At 40.9% G+C, this 16,872-nt stretch overlaps 1 protein-coding gene across 1 annotated transcript in view; it reads left to right on the forward strand.

Moving 5' to 3' along the window:
* The window catches only part of LOC306854610 (protein turtle homolog B-like), a gene marked incomplete at its 3' end in the record, with an annotated part of 68,284 nt that extends 51,622 nt beyond the window's left edge, over positions 1-16,662 (forward strand). The window contains exons 6-21 of the mRNA XM_079392773.1: positions 266-407; positions 2,043-2,188; positions 2,979-3,121; positions 3,221-3,361; positions 3,446-3,565; positions 4,457-4,607; positions 8,744-8,867; positions 9,173-9,348; positions 9,427-9,653; positions 10,074-10,158; positions 10,741-10,902; positions 11,106-11,151; positions 11,758-11,844; positions 12,431-14,077; positions 16,068-16,198; positions 16,442-16,662. Coding sequence (XP_079248899.1) covers positions 266-407; positions 2,043-2,188; positions 2,979-3,121; positions 3,221-3,361; positions 3,446-3,565; positions 4,457-4,607; positions 8,744-8,867; positions 9,173-9,348; positions 9,427-9,653; positions 10,074-10,158; positions 10,741-10,902; positions 11,106-11,151; positions 11,758-11,844; positions 12,431-14,077; positions 16,068-16,198; positions 16,442-16,662 — 3,749 coding nt within the window. The remainder of the gene's footprint in view (positions 1-265; positions 408-2,042; positions 2,189-2,978; positions 3,122-3,220; positions 3,362-3,445; positions 3,566-4,456; positions 4,608-8,743; positions 8,868-9,172; positions 9,349-9,426; positions 9,654-10,073; positions 10,159-10,740; positions 10,903-11,105; positions 11,152-11,757; positions 11,845-12,430; positions 14,078-16,067; positions 16,199-16,441) is intronic.
* Positions 16,663-16,872: the final 210 nt, after the last annotated feature.

The following is a 16,872-nucleotide window of genomic DNA, read 5'->3' on the forward strand; positions in this document are numbered from 1 at the left end:
AAATTTGCAAATGTGTCTATTCCCCATACTACAATTATGACTGTACAATTGCGACTTTCTCAATTGTGACTTTATATCTCAGTTAAAGTTATATTTATTATAATTGGGACTGTGACTTTATCTCAAAAAGTTCTCATAATTGTTTCCCGCACAATTGCAACTTTACTTACAGCTCACATTAGTCTAACTAAGAACCCTATTTTTTCTGTTTAGATTTTTGCTTATTTGTTTGTCTATAACCCTTGTTGCTGCTTGCCTCCTCCAGGTCCTCCATACATCGTGTCACCACCTGAGAACATCACTGTTAACATATCCCAGAATGCCCAATTTACGTGCCAAGCAGAGGCGTATCCTGGAAACCTGACCTATACCTGGTACTGGGAGGAGGACAACGTCTACTTCAAGAAGTAAAGTTATGATCGAGTTCACTACTGTGCCAAGTCTCAGAGTCTTGAACACAGAAGCTGCTGTGTGTGTGTGTCTGTCGGTTTTAGATTAGAGCCACATATATTTTTAGACCCAGAATCCCTGAATTTCAAGCCCTGTACAGCTGCATTAAGGCAAATGCTAGCGCAGTGACGCGGAGGCGCACACAGCAGGTTTTATGCCGGGAAAGGAACATCTTGTGACACTGTGCTTGTGTCATTACATGCCTAAGAAACATGCTGATCATCTGAAGCCGAGCCAGAAGCTGTTCTGACTCCCCCAAGCGTGGCCGTATTGACCCTCTATATGCAGGGCTGTAGTCTGTTCCTCTCTGTGGAAACAAGCCAGAATAGTGTTTTGAAATAACGGTTTCCGGTACTATTGAACTGTGAGGGGCGGACAGATGTTCATGGGAATATTCAGACTGCTGGCCAACTTAGCAATTTGTGTAAAAACACTTTAGTAGACACTGATATTTAAAAAATTAACCATAAAAATCTATATTTTTGCTTAGAAGTGATTTTATTTTTTGTCTTAAGACATATATACATCCTCAGGGTTGTAGATTTTGAAGTCTTTAACCGGGGTCTAAAGCAGTACTGCAGGGGGATTGCCAAATATTGTCTAATCTCAAATTATTTATTTTATTATTTTATTTAATTTTTTCATTTCATTTGTTTTATGATTTGTTTTATTTTTTTATTTGTGTGTGTGTGTGTGTGTGTTAAAAGAATAAAGTTTATTGATGAAAAAAAAAAAGTTAACTTCAACCAAAGCCGAAGTTACGAAGCTAAAATTCAACTGAATGCCATTTCCCATCAATTATAAAAATAAATGTTTTTTTAATATTGATATCTTATAAGTCTTTATTTTTCATAACAGAGACTTTATATCTCATAATTGTGATGTTATACTCACAAATAGGTCTATATAACTGCAATAATTGCAATTTTATATCTCACAAATGTATCTAGTACCCATAATAATTTACAAATGTGTCTCATACATTTCTCATAATTAAGATTTTATCTCATAATTGTGTTTTCCCTCCCAACATTATGACTCTCATAACTTTGACATTATGTCTCACAATTACAATTTAATTTCTCATAACTGTGACTTTATGCTCAGAGTTTTGACTCAAAATTTCGTCAAAATTTAGTTTTGATCTCAAAATTTCAATCTCATACTTGTGACTCTTAAATTGCTACTTTTTCTCACATTTTTCATTGTCATATTTGTGACTTTCTCGTAATCTTGTTTTTTAAAATCCCAATTATGACTTTTTTGTAACTGTGACTTTATATATCACAATTGTGGCATCATGTCAAATTTATCAAAATGTCATACTTGTGACTTTCCCTTAATTGCACTCTTCATCTATATCTCACAAATGTAGCTTTAATTCTTGTGACTGTTTTGATGTTTATTTTTCACCAAAAAGTATAATGTTCATTTACAACTTTCTCAGAATAATCTTTTTTTAGATTATTCACTCTGAGGCAGAAACAGACTGCCATAATAATGAGACATTATAACAGCCTCAGTTCTTCTCGGTGTACAAACACGTTTAATAATATTTTTCAAACGGATCATCTCTCTTCTCTTCCCTGCAGTGATCTGAAGCTCCGCATTCGCATCTTTATTGACGGAACCCTCATTATCTACAGAGTGAAGCCAGAGGATGCTGGGAAATACACCTGCAGCCCAAGTAACAGCCTGGGCATCTCCCCCTCTGCTTCAGCTTACCTGACCGTGCAATGTGAGTTTCACCTTCAACCTCTTAAAGAGCCTGCAGCACCAGGCCTGCGTTTGAATTCTCAGTCTATGTCCTGTGTGCCTTTTGAGGTGTTTTATGTCAAGTATACTATCATCAGAGCGGGTAATTGGTGTCTGTCAAGTACAGGGACAGAGCTATTTACACCCTTTGAGATGCCGTGGTGGCTGCCAGGTATCTGAAATGTTCTAGTTGTTGCCTCTCTCTGGAGGGTTTGTGAGCTCGCTTCCATCTGCACCAGGACTCTTGTGGTGCTGCAGGAAGTGGTGGATAAGCCCTGAGTCTGAGCTGCCTCTATGTCTGTCTGTCTGTCTGTTTCTCTTGGATAGAAAAGACAGATTGGAGAAGCCTTACTTACTGCGTTCACCATGAAAAATTGGAATCTTGACAGTTATAAATGACAGCCAAGAGTTGTAACTGAAGCAACTTCAATTAATTATTAGAAAACAAATAGTTCCAGCACTGAATTCTAAAAGAAGCCACTGTAACATAGACAAAATACACAGATGTGAATGGAAATCAATGTTCTGCTACAGGTGAGAGAACTTCACAGGAAGGGCTTTAAATAATACTTACATGTTCCGAGATGTGTTGATTTAGATTTTAATATCTATAACTGCTATGAACTGTATTATGATGGATAAACAAAATGGATAAAGTACTTTGACAGCATAGCGAGACTGACTTGATTACATCATCTGTGGTATCTGCTTTAGCATAACTAACATTATTACCCATGTTCCTCATTCCTGTTTGGACCGTATCCTCTCCGCAGACCCTGCCCGTGTTGTTAACATGCCACCTGTCATCTACGTCCCAAGAAAGTTGCCAGGAATTATTCGCTGCCCAGTGGATGCCAACCCCCCAGTTACGTCAGTCCGATGGGAGAAAGATGGCTACCCCCTCAGAATCGAGAAGGTCTGTAATGCATGGACTTCTGACGTCTGAAATGTCAAGACAATTGACTGTTTTACAACACTCTAGTTTTCTGATTTTGCTCCTCTGTTCCTCTCACAGTATCCTGGATGGAGCCAGATGGCAGACGGAAGCATTCGGGTGGCAGAGGTCACTGAAGACTCCCTTGGCACCTACACCTGTGTGCCTTACAATGTCCTAGGTACCATGGGACAGTCCCCTCCGGCCACTCTGGTGCTAAAGGTGAGTCAGTGCATCTTAATTAAAAATGAAATTTTTGAGATGTGTTGTGTGGTTTGTTAGGTAAACATAATCATGTGACCCCAGGACCCCCCTTACTTCAATGTGAGGCCCGGGGGGGAGTACCGTCAGGAGGCGGGTAGAGAGCTGGTCATCCCCTGCGCTGCTTCTGGAGACCCTGAGATTCCAACCATTGTATGGAGAAAGGTGCTATGAACCACCACAACATTACGTATATTATTTCCCCTTTTCGTAGATAGTTGAAGGGTTAGTTCACCCAAAGATGAAAATTAGCCTATGTTTTACTCACCCTCAAAGCATCCTAGGTGTATATGACTTGTATATGTATATGACTCCAATCGGGATTATATTAAAAATTATCCTTTATCCGAATCGATGAGTATTTGTAAGAAAAATATCCATATTTAAAATGTGAAAAAAACTTTTTTCTCACTTCTGCTGACTGTCCTATGCACAAGCCATTCCGGGGAATGACGTAGGATGTATGCATCGTGCACGCGGCGGTGATTAGTGATGAACGCAAAAGCGCAGATGAGAGACAGCAAAACATAACGCCGGTCACGAATTAGAAGCACAAAACGAGGATTTGTAAAGAAAAATGTTGGAGGATTTCGATATAAGCCAAGAAGAGACTGGTTTTCCTTTGCTAAAGTAAGGAAACTTTGCTTCCTTTGCTCCTGTAAACAAACTCGCGAGACTAGCATATCTCAGAGGCGCGTGCGCGACACATTCATCCTACGTCATCCGCTGGATATAAAAATGTCTATAACATTTTAAATATGGATAGTTTTCTTACAAAAATGCACTGATTCGCTACAGGAGGCCTTTATTCACCCCCTCAAATGGCTTTATTTGACTACTTTTGGACTGTTGAACAAAAACACCCACCTACTCCCATTCTAATGCTTGGAAGAGCCAGGATAATTTTTTAATTTAACTCCAATTAGTTTCGTCTGAAATAAGAAAGTCATATACACCTAGGATGCTTTGAGGGTGAGTAAAACATGGGCTAATTTTCATTTTTGGGTGAACTAACCCTTTAATCATGAATTGTTTATTATTGTGTCCTTTGTCAAGGTTGGGAAGCCCAGCAGAAGCAAACATAACATCTTAACAAGTGGTAGCTTGCAATTTGTGTCTCTGAGCAAAGAGGATCATGGGGAGTGGGAATGTGTTGCCACCAACGTAGTAACAAGCATCACTGCCAGCACACGCCTTTTTGTAATAGGTAAATGACCCTTATCTTACTTTCTGTCTCCTATCTATCTATCTATCTATCTATCTATCTATCTATCTATCTATCTATCTATCTATCTATCTATCTATCTATCTATCTATCTATCTATCTATCTATCTATCTATCTGTCTGTCTGTCTGTCTGTCTGTCTGTCTGTCTGTCTGTCTGTCTGTCTGTCTGTCTGTCTGTCTGTCTATCTATCTGTGTGGCACTGTGAAATCACCTTCTTAATTACAATATTTTTATTCATTTAATTAAATTTTTTGGCCCAGGTCAGCATGTCCATGTTTAATTTTGAAGGTTCCTAAGGACACAAAATACGTCAGATATGTGATTTCTCAACCTGTGCCAGATAGGAAGTGTAGGCTAGGACATTACAATTCCCAGTCAAGCGGCACAAGTGAGTCATTACAGTAGGGGGGCCGTGTAGCTCGTGGGAGCTCTAACTCAGCTGTCATGTCTGAGAGTTTGCCCTCGAATGACAAGTGATGTGTCAGCGGGCACACACACGTTATTTGTTTGGTGATGGACTGGTGTCATGACAGTCTAAAGATTATGCTTAATGAGGGAGCAATTAACAGATTCTCTGCAGCTGCTAGGTGCCGATAAGAGATGTGATGGATCTCCTGAATTCATCCTCCACTTCAGCGTTTCCATCGTCCTGCACTCTACTGCTATTGTCAGACTGGGTCAGTCTGTGCACAGAGTTAGTTTATTGTCTAGTCAGAAAACATAAGTGAGAGGAGGATCAGGTCAGACAAATGGATCTCCTGTTCTTGAGTTTCTCATAAATCTTTCTAGCTGTGTCTGACAAGGCTAAATCCATCTTGGAAAGTAGTTGTTTTGGGACAAACAGTCTGGCCTAGACCTTAAAGATTTTGGGTTAATCACTAAGAATGAATTGCGGCCATTAATAGACAATGTTCCCGCATGTCTTCCCTAACAATGACCCTGCTGCTTGTAAATGTTTAGTGAATTCGTTCCTTCACATTATATTCAGCATGTCATATAATGGTTTTGTTAGGTCTCATTTTGCTAATGTGTTTTGGTAGATATGTGATTGATTCACTCATGAATATACACTACTGTTCAAAAATTTGGGGTCAGTAAGATTTTTTTAAAATAAATGAATTATTTTATTCAGTGAGGACCAGTGTTGGGGAAAGTTACTTTTAAAAGTAATGCATTACAATATTGCGTTACTCCTTAAAAAAGTAACTAATTACGTTACTTAGCTACTTTTTATGGAAAGTAATGCGTTACGTTACTTTTGCGTTACTTTTTAAATATGAGCAGGGCTTGATTGTTTTTAATACAAGAAATTACATTAATACAAATGTAAAAGCCCTGTATCTTGTGAAGGAAAAGTAAATTCACGTCTGTAAAGTAAAACTCAGGATAAGAAGGTTTAACACTCTTCGGCAACAATGAAGTACAATTGTTAGTTTATCTAAAGTCATTTTTGCTTATTAGTATGGTTGAACTGGATCATCAAAGGTCAGCAGCAAAGACATTGGTTAATAAAATGGGATTAGATACATTTGTGTTGTTTAACATTTCACTGTTTTAATTCATTTTGATGAATACTAAATCTGTTTTTTGCGAGTAGGATGAATTAATGCATTCACATTTAGTCTAGAACTACAGTAACAGCATGCTCACACAGCGCACTGTCAGTCAATAAATGGGGAAAAAGTAACTGGCGTTACTTTTTGAAAAAGTAACTCAGATATTTTCTTGTAAATTAAAAAGTAATGCGTTACTTTACTAGTTCCTTGAAAAAAGTAATATTATTACGTAACTCGCGCACCCAACACTGGTGAGGACACACCAAATTGATCAAAAGTGACAGTTAAGGCTTACGTTGTTACAAAAAGAATCAATTTCTAATATCTAAACTTTATATTAATCAATGTTGGGTGTAACGCATTACTAAGTAAGACGTTACTGTTATTAAATTACTTATCCACTGAAAAAGTAAAGTAAGGGATTACTGTTCATTTTTGGTCATTTAATTACAGTTACTTATAAAGTACTTGCATTACATACTGTAAATAATTTCAACAGTTCTAAAAATCAATATTGAATTTGAAATCTAAATTTACAGTGTAAAGATAAAATTGAATGCAGCGTCTTTAACCCTCTCCACGCCGGCGCGTTCACTTTCAGTTTTTTCTGATTCACAGAGAAACCTTAAATACTCAGATACAGATAAGACTAAAATCAGTCAAATCTAAACAGGGCCTACTTTTATTTGTGTACACTGTGTCACGGTGCACACAACGGGGAGGAACGAGGAACACGAGGAGTAAACTCAAATTAAACAGTCTTTAATACAGACAAGACAGGGCAGACACACAGGAACACCGGGAGTAACGAGTAGACCAGACGACAAAGAACTAAACAGGCAGGAACTAAATACACAGGATGAAACTAGATAATTAATAAAACACAGCTGGATAAGAATGAGCTAATCAAACTAAACAAGGACAGGAAAATGACCAAATAAGGAAACAGGAACAAACACGGGGAAACCAAAACCAACACAGACCATAAACGTGACACACTGACAATAACAACAAAATATTGTGCTTTTGTAAAATTCTGCCGTCTAGGTCTCCGTGAGCAACTTTCTACGCATCACAAACTCAGCAAATACTTGACACAGAGACATGAGAAATATGTCTATAGAAAGCTTGAAGTGTCGAAAATGAATATTATCTGATTATGTAATCCGTATGAAACTAAAGCGAGGTAGTTTCTCCCCGCATCTGACAGCTTGAAGTGTCTACTTTTTAATGAACGAATATTATCTGATTATGTAATCTGTATGAAACTAAAGTGAGGTACAGTCTTTCCCGTATCTGAGCTCATTATATGCAGTCACCTGGGCGCAAATGCCCTCACTTAGATACAAAAAAATATTTTCATCGTATTTGAATATCCTACTATGAGGAATAAGCCGGAATTTACTTCAGACGAACAGTGTAATCTGACGCGGCTTTATTCAGCGGAAGAGATAATTTCTGTAATTTACATTAGTTAACGTGTTATTTTTACATAAACCTGTAGGATTGTACTAGTTGGGCTTTTCCTGAACATCTTGCCAAACTGAAATGTATTGTTTAACTTTTCTTAAGTTTTTTTGTTATTCAGATATTTTGTAGAGTATTTTTATTTGTTAACATTTACATTTTTATAAAAATGTTTATTACAGTTGTTTTAAAGCTAAAAGGCTATTCTATGTTTGACTCAAATTGAAAGAATAAAGAGTTTAATTCTTATTGTCTATGCTTTAAGGTTTATAGGGATTTTAAAATGTAACCTAATTAGCAATTTGAAAAATTAAGTTACTTATTGAGTAACTAAATTACTTTTCAGACAGAGTAATTAGTAAAGTAATTTAAATACAATATTGATGATGTAATTAGTAACAGTAATTAATTACTTTTTGAAAGTAACTTACCCAACACTGATATAAATCAAAGAATCTTGAAAAAAATAGTTTCACGGGTTCCACAAAAATATTAAGCAGCTCAACAGTTTTAGCACGGATAAGCATATTGGAATGATTTCTGAAGGATCATGTGAATAAATTACTTTTTAAAATGTATTAAAAACAATATTTAAGAAAAATATTTTACAATATTACTGTTTTTTTTCTATTTTGATCAAATAAATGCAGCCTTGGTGAGCATAAGATACTTATTTAAAAACAATTTAAAAATCGTACCAACCCTAGACTTTTGAACGGTAATGTAGAATTTTATGTTTTTAACTGTAATCGAGAGTTTCTGCCTAAGTGGCATGAATAAAAATGGTAGAAACAATGCATAAAACAAAAAGGTGTTAGCCTGTGCAAACCTTGCTAAGGTGTTTCTAAGTGCTTACTTAAGGGCCCAGGTCAAACAAGCCCATCCCCAAGTCACTGTGATATTCTGGCTAGAAATGTCTCAGCTCCACAAGCTACATGATCTGATGTATCATTTATCCAATGTATCATTTAAGAAGAGTTATGTGCTGAAGTTAAATGCTAAGGGTTAGTAGTTAATTCAAATACATAATATTTAGTATGAGCAATAGTACTAGCATTTGCAGACACTACTAATTAAAAATAACCATTTCAGGCACTAGTCCACATGCGCCAACTAATGTCCACGTGTCAGCATCCACAAGCTCCGCTAATGTTTCCTGGGAACCTGGATATGACGGAGGCTTTGAACAGACGTTCTCGGTCTGGTACGGCCCGGTGTAAGTCCTGACAGAACCCCCACTAAATATAGTTCCTTCCTCACTTTTTTTCTAAATGTACTTGCGACTTGGTGTAGTCTTTTTTTTTTTTTTTTTTTTTAAAGACTAGCTGTTAAAGCTATGGATTATATGGATATGCAAATGCAATGAATTAATCAATGGAATGTTTAATCTAAATTTATTCGCATTTCATTGTTTTTCAAGAAATATATATTATGCAATGTTCTCGTTTTTTTTTTTTTTTTTTTTTTTCATTGTACTCAATTGAAGTTTTTATAATGGAACTCTTTGGTATAATCCAATAGAAAGGTGAAGAATGATTTAGGGCCACATGACTGGCTGTCCATACCTGTGCCCGGCTCTCAGACATGGTTGGTGGTCCAGGGGTTGGAGCCAAAGACTGCCTATCAATTTAGTGTGCTGGCCCAGAACAAGCTGGGCACCGGCCCCTTCAGTGAGGTAGTCACTGTGACTACAGGAGGTGGGTGACACTTCTACACAAACTAGATCTTGACCATCTAAATGAGATGCTCTTACAACCTCCCTTTATCTTTCCTAGGGTATCCCATAAGTACCCCTGAACCATTGGTGCTTCTAACTCCACCACGGTGCCTCACAGCCAACCGGACACAGCAGGGTGTATTGTTGACATGGCTTCCTCCGGCCAATCACTCGTCACCAATTGACCGTTACATCATCGAGTTCCGTCTGGGAGAAAGGTGGGAGGTTCTGGATGACTTGATTCCTGCCACTGAGACTGAGATCATAGCAAGAGATCTTATTCAGGTAATACTTACTACTTTAATATCACTACAACATACTTTTGTATGGTACTCTTTAAGTTACCCATAAATAATAGAGGTGAAATTAAAGTCAGTGCTATTTGCAGTTTGAAATCCAATTTACTTCTGTCATTTGATGTATTTCTGAGTGAAAATGTCTAATTTACAGAAATTCAATTTAGTGATGTCCGTCTTGTGCACATTCATTTGTTTCAAAGAATGGCAGTTCTGTGACTATTTAGAGAAACTCAGTGAGGGAATGCATTTCCGCTGAAAAGCTCAGAGGATGTCATTTTAATTCAGTCTGACATACAGCGGAGTCTGCTACAAATGTTCTTGTTACAAATCTGTTGGTAGATCTGACACTTCAACCTGTTGGCCTCATAGGATTTGTGACCCACTGACCTGTTTCTCTGTCTCCCAGGACTCTTGGTATGAATTCCGAGCGTTAGCTGTAATGGATGATCTTGTCAGTGAGAGCAGTAATGTAGTGGGAGTGTCAAGTACAGGTGAGAATAAGGGGCGTAACTAAAATGCACCAATTCATTGCTTTAGCCACCTAGAGCTTCACTGCCCTCTGCTGCCTATTGTAGTTAGTGCCCTACTGTATGTTTTTTTTTTGCTGTTGTACATGTGATACAAGGGTGTCATGCACCTATTTTTTTGGAGGGGGCATCAGTGGCAGTCCTGACCTATTTAAGCCATTTTTGTTGTATGAAAAAGCTGAAGTGTTTAATTTCTGCTCCAAATGGAAGTTAATAGGACTGACTAAAGTAAGATTTGATTGCTGCCACAGGATGTTTCCTTACCTACAAAAAACTTAATTATTAAAGATACTAATTTGTTTTTGGAAGTTGCATTCAAAATCCACTTGGCTCAAAAATCTGAACGCCACATGCCCTCTCGATCTAAATAGGAAAGGTGCTTCTGATCTGATAGGCTGCAGTTGTGTTAACACTATGCTATAGTCTGCTTTATAATGCACACTAACCGAATCACTGTTAGTGATCACGTTAACCTGCTTTGTGAATACATGCTTGCTGCATTCTCCCATCCTAATTTCATGTTCTGGAGTATGTCTCCTCTCTCAGACCCCTTCCCTCCCACAGAGATCTCAGACGAGGGGCTGGCCAAGCCAGTGGTGGCCGGCATCGTGGCCACCATCTGTTTCTTGGCAGCTGCTATCCTCTTCAGCACGCTCGCGGCATGTTTTGTCAACAAGCAGCATCGTCACAAGCTTAAACGCAAACGAGGTAAGTCCTTCTTAACTTCAAGACACAGTTATCTCTCTTGTTAATGAATAATTTTTGCACAGATCACAACTTCATTGGATTTGTAAAAATTTTTACATCTTTTCAGTTGTATTGCATTTTACCAGCTTCAGCATTGCAGTGGTTGAGGTAACGATCTGAAGCATATTGTCATGCTGATGTGGCATTGTGTGATTTGTCCTTAGACCCTCCACTATCAATTACGCACACAAGGAAAAGCATCGAATCTCCGTAAGTACCAGTGCATGGTAACATCCATCATACTTTGCACTTCTGCAAATCTGTTGACTACCAGGCACATGGCTTGAGAGAGAGAAAGAGAGAGCATGTACAGTTTGGGAAATCAAAGAGCGAACCCTAGCAGCTGCTGTGTTACCGTGAGGGATGCATAAAGGAGGATTTGAGTGGTCACTAAAGTGGCTGCTATAAATGCATCTGTGCTTACCTCTGCTTTTCAGCAATGAGATGCATTAATTTGCCATTACAAACAATCTTCTCAAGCTCTTTCTTTTTTTTGCTGTCCAGTCAGGAAACTTTCAATAGCGTAAAAATATATAAACATGATGCTTATCCCCCAGCTCCTCTGAATTGATCAGTGCAGGCATGGCAGCATGTCACTCTCACATTTATAACCAGAGCTAAAGGAAGGAGAACATTAAGGGTAGCACCTCTAACCCAGTTCAAACTGGGACTCACGCTCTTATCCGATTCCATTGTGGTCTTCATAGAGCTGCAGTCTCATGCTCCCATCCTACCCATTTCCACATAGAAGTGTGGAACCATAGTCTGGTTGACGGCCAACTCTGCCCCGTCTCTATTGTGTTTTTGTCACCGCAGGCCTCCTCTTACCCCCTTGCCTGGCATTGAGCCCTACTGGGAAGAGCCAGACAGGAGCAGCTACAGGCCCCCATCCACCAGCCCTCAGTGAGTGCTTGCACCTGCATCTCTCTCTGCAGCAGGCGCTAGCATGCGCCTGTCTGCTGTAGCTGCATGATGTCAGTTAGTGGTGCAGAGCTAAACTGCTTCTTTGGGGGAATAGACAACTTCAGCCCTCAGCTGCTCCAAATTTTGACACTTGTTTGACCACTTATAGCCAGCAAGATGGATTATTATTGAAGAGTTGGATGAAGATATAGTTTAGCTAATATTATGTTAGATCACTGGTGCCTGTACTGACTTATCTGTTTCTATCATGTCCTGTCTCCATTCTGTTGTTCTCCATTAGCTCTCACCCTGACATCGTCTTTCACTTTTATTTAAGATGGCCTTTAAATGAAGATCAGAGTTTATTCTAATTACTGTTATGAAAAGGCATGTGGATAAAGGCTATTTACCCTGAATTTTGTACATTTTAAAATAAGTGCACAAGAAAGTGTAATGCCATGCCATTTCTTTTTTAATTATATTCCATGTTTTAATATGGAGTGATTCTTGTTTTGATAGTGCTGATTTTAAGTTCTGGCATTCCCCAGGGCTCAGTCCTAAGCCCCATGTCTTTTTTGATTGATAGGCTGTCCTCTGGGAAGATCAGTCCTGAGAGCATCGCTTCCTCCCGGTCCCCATCGCTGGCCAGCGTGGGTGGCCATGGTCTTTACGTTAAGAAGTTGCCAAGCCCTAGGAAAGAGAAAGAGCTTTCCCTCTATAAGAAAACCAAGAGAGCAATAACCAGTAAGAAGTACAGCGTGTCCAAGCACGAGGCTGAGGTCACCACGCCCATCGAGCTGATCAGCCGTGGACCTGATGGCCGATTCGTCATGGACCCCAGTTACATCGACACATCCCTCAAGCCACGACGCATTGAGGGTTTTCCTTTTGTGGAGGAATCAGACTTGTATCCTGAGTTCCGCCAATCAGATGAGGAGAACGATGACCCAGGGCCCCTACCCCCAGTCATGGCCACCCTCAGGCCCCAGATATCCCCTGTGTCCTCCAGCCAGGAGTCCTACATGCAGCCCCCAGCCTACAGCCCCCGGTTCCAGAGGCCTATGGAAGGTATGAGCATCTCGGAGGGTAGTCGGCTTCAGGCCACAGGGCAGAGCCGGGTCTCCCATTTTCACAGGGTCTTCCCTCCAGGCCCCTTCTATGGCTATCTAGGTAGTGGTGCTGAGGTGGAGCTTCACCCTCCTTTTTACATGCCTGATGTTAGTCCACGTAGCTCTGCCATGTCCTCCTCACCTTCATACCCCCCTGAGGGGCCGTTCCGCCATCCTACCATCCCAGAGGAGAGGGAGGAGCTGAGGATCCATCAGTATAGCGCATCCGGCCACGCCCTCCCACTGGTGCATAGCCCTCCCTCCTCTCGCTCGACCGAGATCTGGCAGCCTCCTGACTTCCCCTTTCTAGGTCAGGAGGGTCCCCGTCTCGCTCTTCCACCACGTCATTCCTCATATCTCCACCGGGACCTCCCTGAGCCCCCGCCATACCCCTCCCATAGTCGTACTCTTAGCACCACCTCTCAGCTCCCTTCAAGCTCTGCTTTCCTCCAGCTGGAGGCCCCTAGAGCCCACCTGAGCAGATCTCCCAGCAGGTTCCCGCCTCAGGGCCCTTCAGCCAAGCATATAACTATGCAACAGGCCCAGACTCTGGGGCAGTTGAGACACACTGCCCACGGTATGGGCGTACCAGTGTTGCCTTACTCAGGCGCCACGGCCCGCATGGGGAGCCCAAGCACACTGCACAGTGAGAGCTCAGATGGCTGGAGGTCTGAGGCCCAGCCTTGGCTGAGCCCCAGGGCGGCACGAAGGATGGATCTCGGCCTGCAGCAGGTGGTCCTGCAGCCGTCACGACTCTCCCCTCTCACCCAGACCCCTCCCAGCTCACACGCCGTCTCTCCAGACATTCTCGTCCGCCCTCCTCCCCGCCCCAGCATCCTGCGGTCTTCCCGCTCTCAAGAGATGCCAGAGAGCGCCCGCCACCCCGCCAGTGTCTCCTTCTCCCGAAGGTCTCTCTCCTCTTCCCCTGCCACTTCACCTACCCAAGGCCAGAGCGGCCAGTGGCCCAGCCTCAGCTACCGTGCCCACATGGCCTTTGCCACAGCCGCGGCCAGCTACCCCTCCCAGTCCCCTTCACCCCCCGTGGAGAGCAGTGATGCTTTCGGCCAGATGCCATCTCAGAGAAGGACAGATGAGGAGATGCTCCCCTCAGAACCCTCTCCAGGGTAGGTGAACTATACCATTGGAGGCTCCAAAATGACAAAGGAGATAGTTATTCATCATCTGTACCGCAAAAGCAATGCTTTCATGCTTTTGCGATTTTCGGTTAAAATATTTTTACATGTACATCTTATTATAAACTATTTCATATGCACAAATGTCCATGTCCTCCAGTATAACTCCTTATTGGGTTCACAGGATAAATTTCCATACTTTTCTTTATTTTCTTTAAGTCCTATTCTCCTTTAACCTTTAAACAGTGTCAATTTGATATAGGAAATTATCGTAGTGTATAACATTCTTCATGATTAAGGATTTTCTAGTGCATCCATGATGATCCCATGGCTCTTCCTTCTTTGTCCTCTTTTGTGGGCTGATCACATCACTCACCCTCTCCAGCTCATTTCCTTCCATTTCTCTCACTTCCTCTAACTCAGGGCTTTGACCATCACGGTGGCCTTCTAGGCGGCCTTCGTTGCCAGGGATGAGTGTGCGCTCATCTCTTGCAACACTCATCCTCATCTAGAGTAGAGACGGCACTTTTCTCTGGAGACTCTGGTAGTCTTACCCTCTTTGTTTTTGATTGATCTCAGCTATCTGGGCAGCATTGTTGTGACCAGGTCCTCTACACCACAATAGGTAAGGGTCGAATCCATGTCTGAAAGGGGAGGGGTTTGCAGGCGGGGCCTTAAATCATTCTCATTTAAAGGGGAATGACTTTTTTTTTTTATTACATGATATCAATAATACATTGTCTTTTTTGGCAAATTTCCTGAATAGTTTTATTGCTGGAATGTAAACAATGCTATTTTTTCAGTATTGCTTATCAAAGCATTTCTACAATTATTAAATACAGGCAATTGTTTTCAGGAAATTTTGCACTTGCGCCCTTTTAGAGGCACACTTGGATATTCCCCTTTAAAATTTTGTTTCCATGTACAAAAATATCATGCATGCCTTTTCTAAATGCTCTTCTCCTCGATGCCGAATCAGTAACAGCAGTTCTCAAAACTAAAATTTATTTTCACATTTTGTCGTCCTAGTGGTTTGGTTCCTTTCTTTTATGTGACTGTTCTTTACTGGCCATTCTCCCCTCCCTGCCATCTCTTCTCCTGTCAGCATGGTGAAGCCACTGTACAGTGTATTCATGGTAACCAGAGTGTGTTTGATGTGGCGGACTTTAGTGCTCAGTCATGTCTACCAGCCCCCTCTATTAATCACTTTCACTTTCTCTTTCCACAGCCTCATCAGCAGAGGAGACTGTCTGTAAACGCTTTGTGTTTCTGTGCCTTGTGAACCCATGAGTTGTTGGCTGACCCTTCAGTATGGACGTTTGAGTGTCATGATCTCTGCCATGATAGAGGAATGGCATGTGCGATAAAAGACAACACTTTACAAGACACATGACCTCTGTGGTCAGTTTTATAGGAAACCAGTAAACTTACTGGGAAACAGGAGATTTTGGCTATTTATAATTTGATTGGACAGTGCTGGCAGCATGGCAGCAGTGTACAACATGAGGTAAAGGTTTATTCATGTTAATTTAGGTGTATCCCGTAGTAAATGAGTGGGGAAAATGCTAAATTCAACTAACCAGACTAACTCAACTAATACAATGTGCTTTTAATTTCACAGAGTACCCATCTAATGAGGAAGACTTTGTTTTTTTTTGTTTTTTCTTTAAAAATAAATGATTTGGTATTTAATTTTATTCTGAGGACCAATGGAATGTGGCCAATTAAAATGAATAAGATTTAATTTTGATAAACCGTATTTTCTAAACAATATCTAACAAGATAAATTGATTAATTGTTAAATTGCACAGTACATGTTGATGAATAGTACTTTTGTCATTAAGGCTTTGCACTTGGCACTGGGGCAGCCAAAGTGCTCCCTGTCGGGGGGGGGCGAAATCTCAATTTGATCTGGCCGGTGGAGGGCAGCGCACACTGGTGGCGGTGCGAAGTAATGCATCATTGTGTTTGTCTCTCACAGGGAGCATCTAGGTGCAGTGAGAGTCCCTGCAGGGTCTGAGAGCTTTGAAGCACTGATTTATTATTGTATTAATAAAGCCAAGAAATCAACAGCCAACAAGAACAACAACTCCAGATTCAAGAAAAGGACAGGTCAGTTTCACCCTTACATTACATACTGGGAGAAATGGGCATGTTGTCTCTCCTAATGTCCTGACTACATGCTTATTTGCTTAATAATTACAAGAAACCACCAAAAACATGCTAAAAACAAACACCCACAACTCCTTAACATTGTGGCAGTGAGGTTTGCATGCACAGGCAAAGCTCACATTTTCTTCTGAAAATGTAAAAATCTGTTCTGTTGCTGTGTCTCATGTGCTCTGCTGTCTCTAGATGTGTCCACCTCTCAGACCCAGCAGCCACATGCATCTCAGGCCTCTGAGCAAAGAGAACATCTCAGCGCTCCCTCAAAGAAAAAGTGGAAAAGTACACTTAGAAAGCCCCCCTGTCATCATCTGTCCTCTCTGCTCCGCTGGCTTCACTCCAGAGAAGACAGAAAATCCCTCCTGGCCAGTATGGACCCTGCTCCCTCAAACTATGATTCCCTGCTCTGAGAGCCACCCCTCCCCCCAAAACTCACTAAAACTTATCCTGTGGGGTGGATCGTCTCCTTGTCCATTAGCAAAAATGTACAATGGACAAGCTCTCAGTACTGTTTTGTAATCAGTCTAAACTAGATACGATTTATTATGTTCTTCGGTTGGCACAATATACTACACATATCTGTATTTTCTGTAAATTTACACAAAGGAAAAACATATAGC

Source organism: Barbus barbus (genome assembly GCF_936440315.1).
Source record: "Barbus barbus genome assembly, chromosome: 34".
Classification (NCBI taxonomy): Eukaryota; Metazoa; Chordata; class Actinopteri; order Cypriniformes; family Cyprinidae; genus Barbus; species Barbus barbus.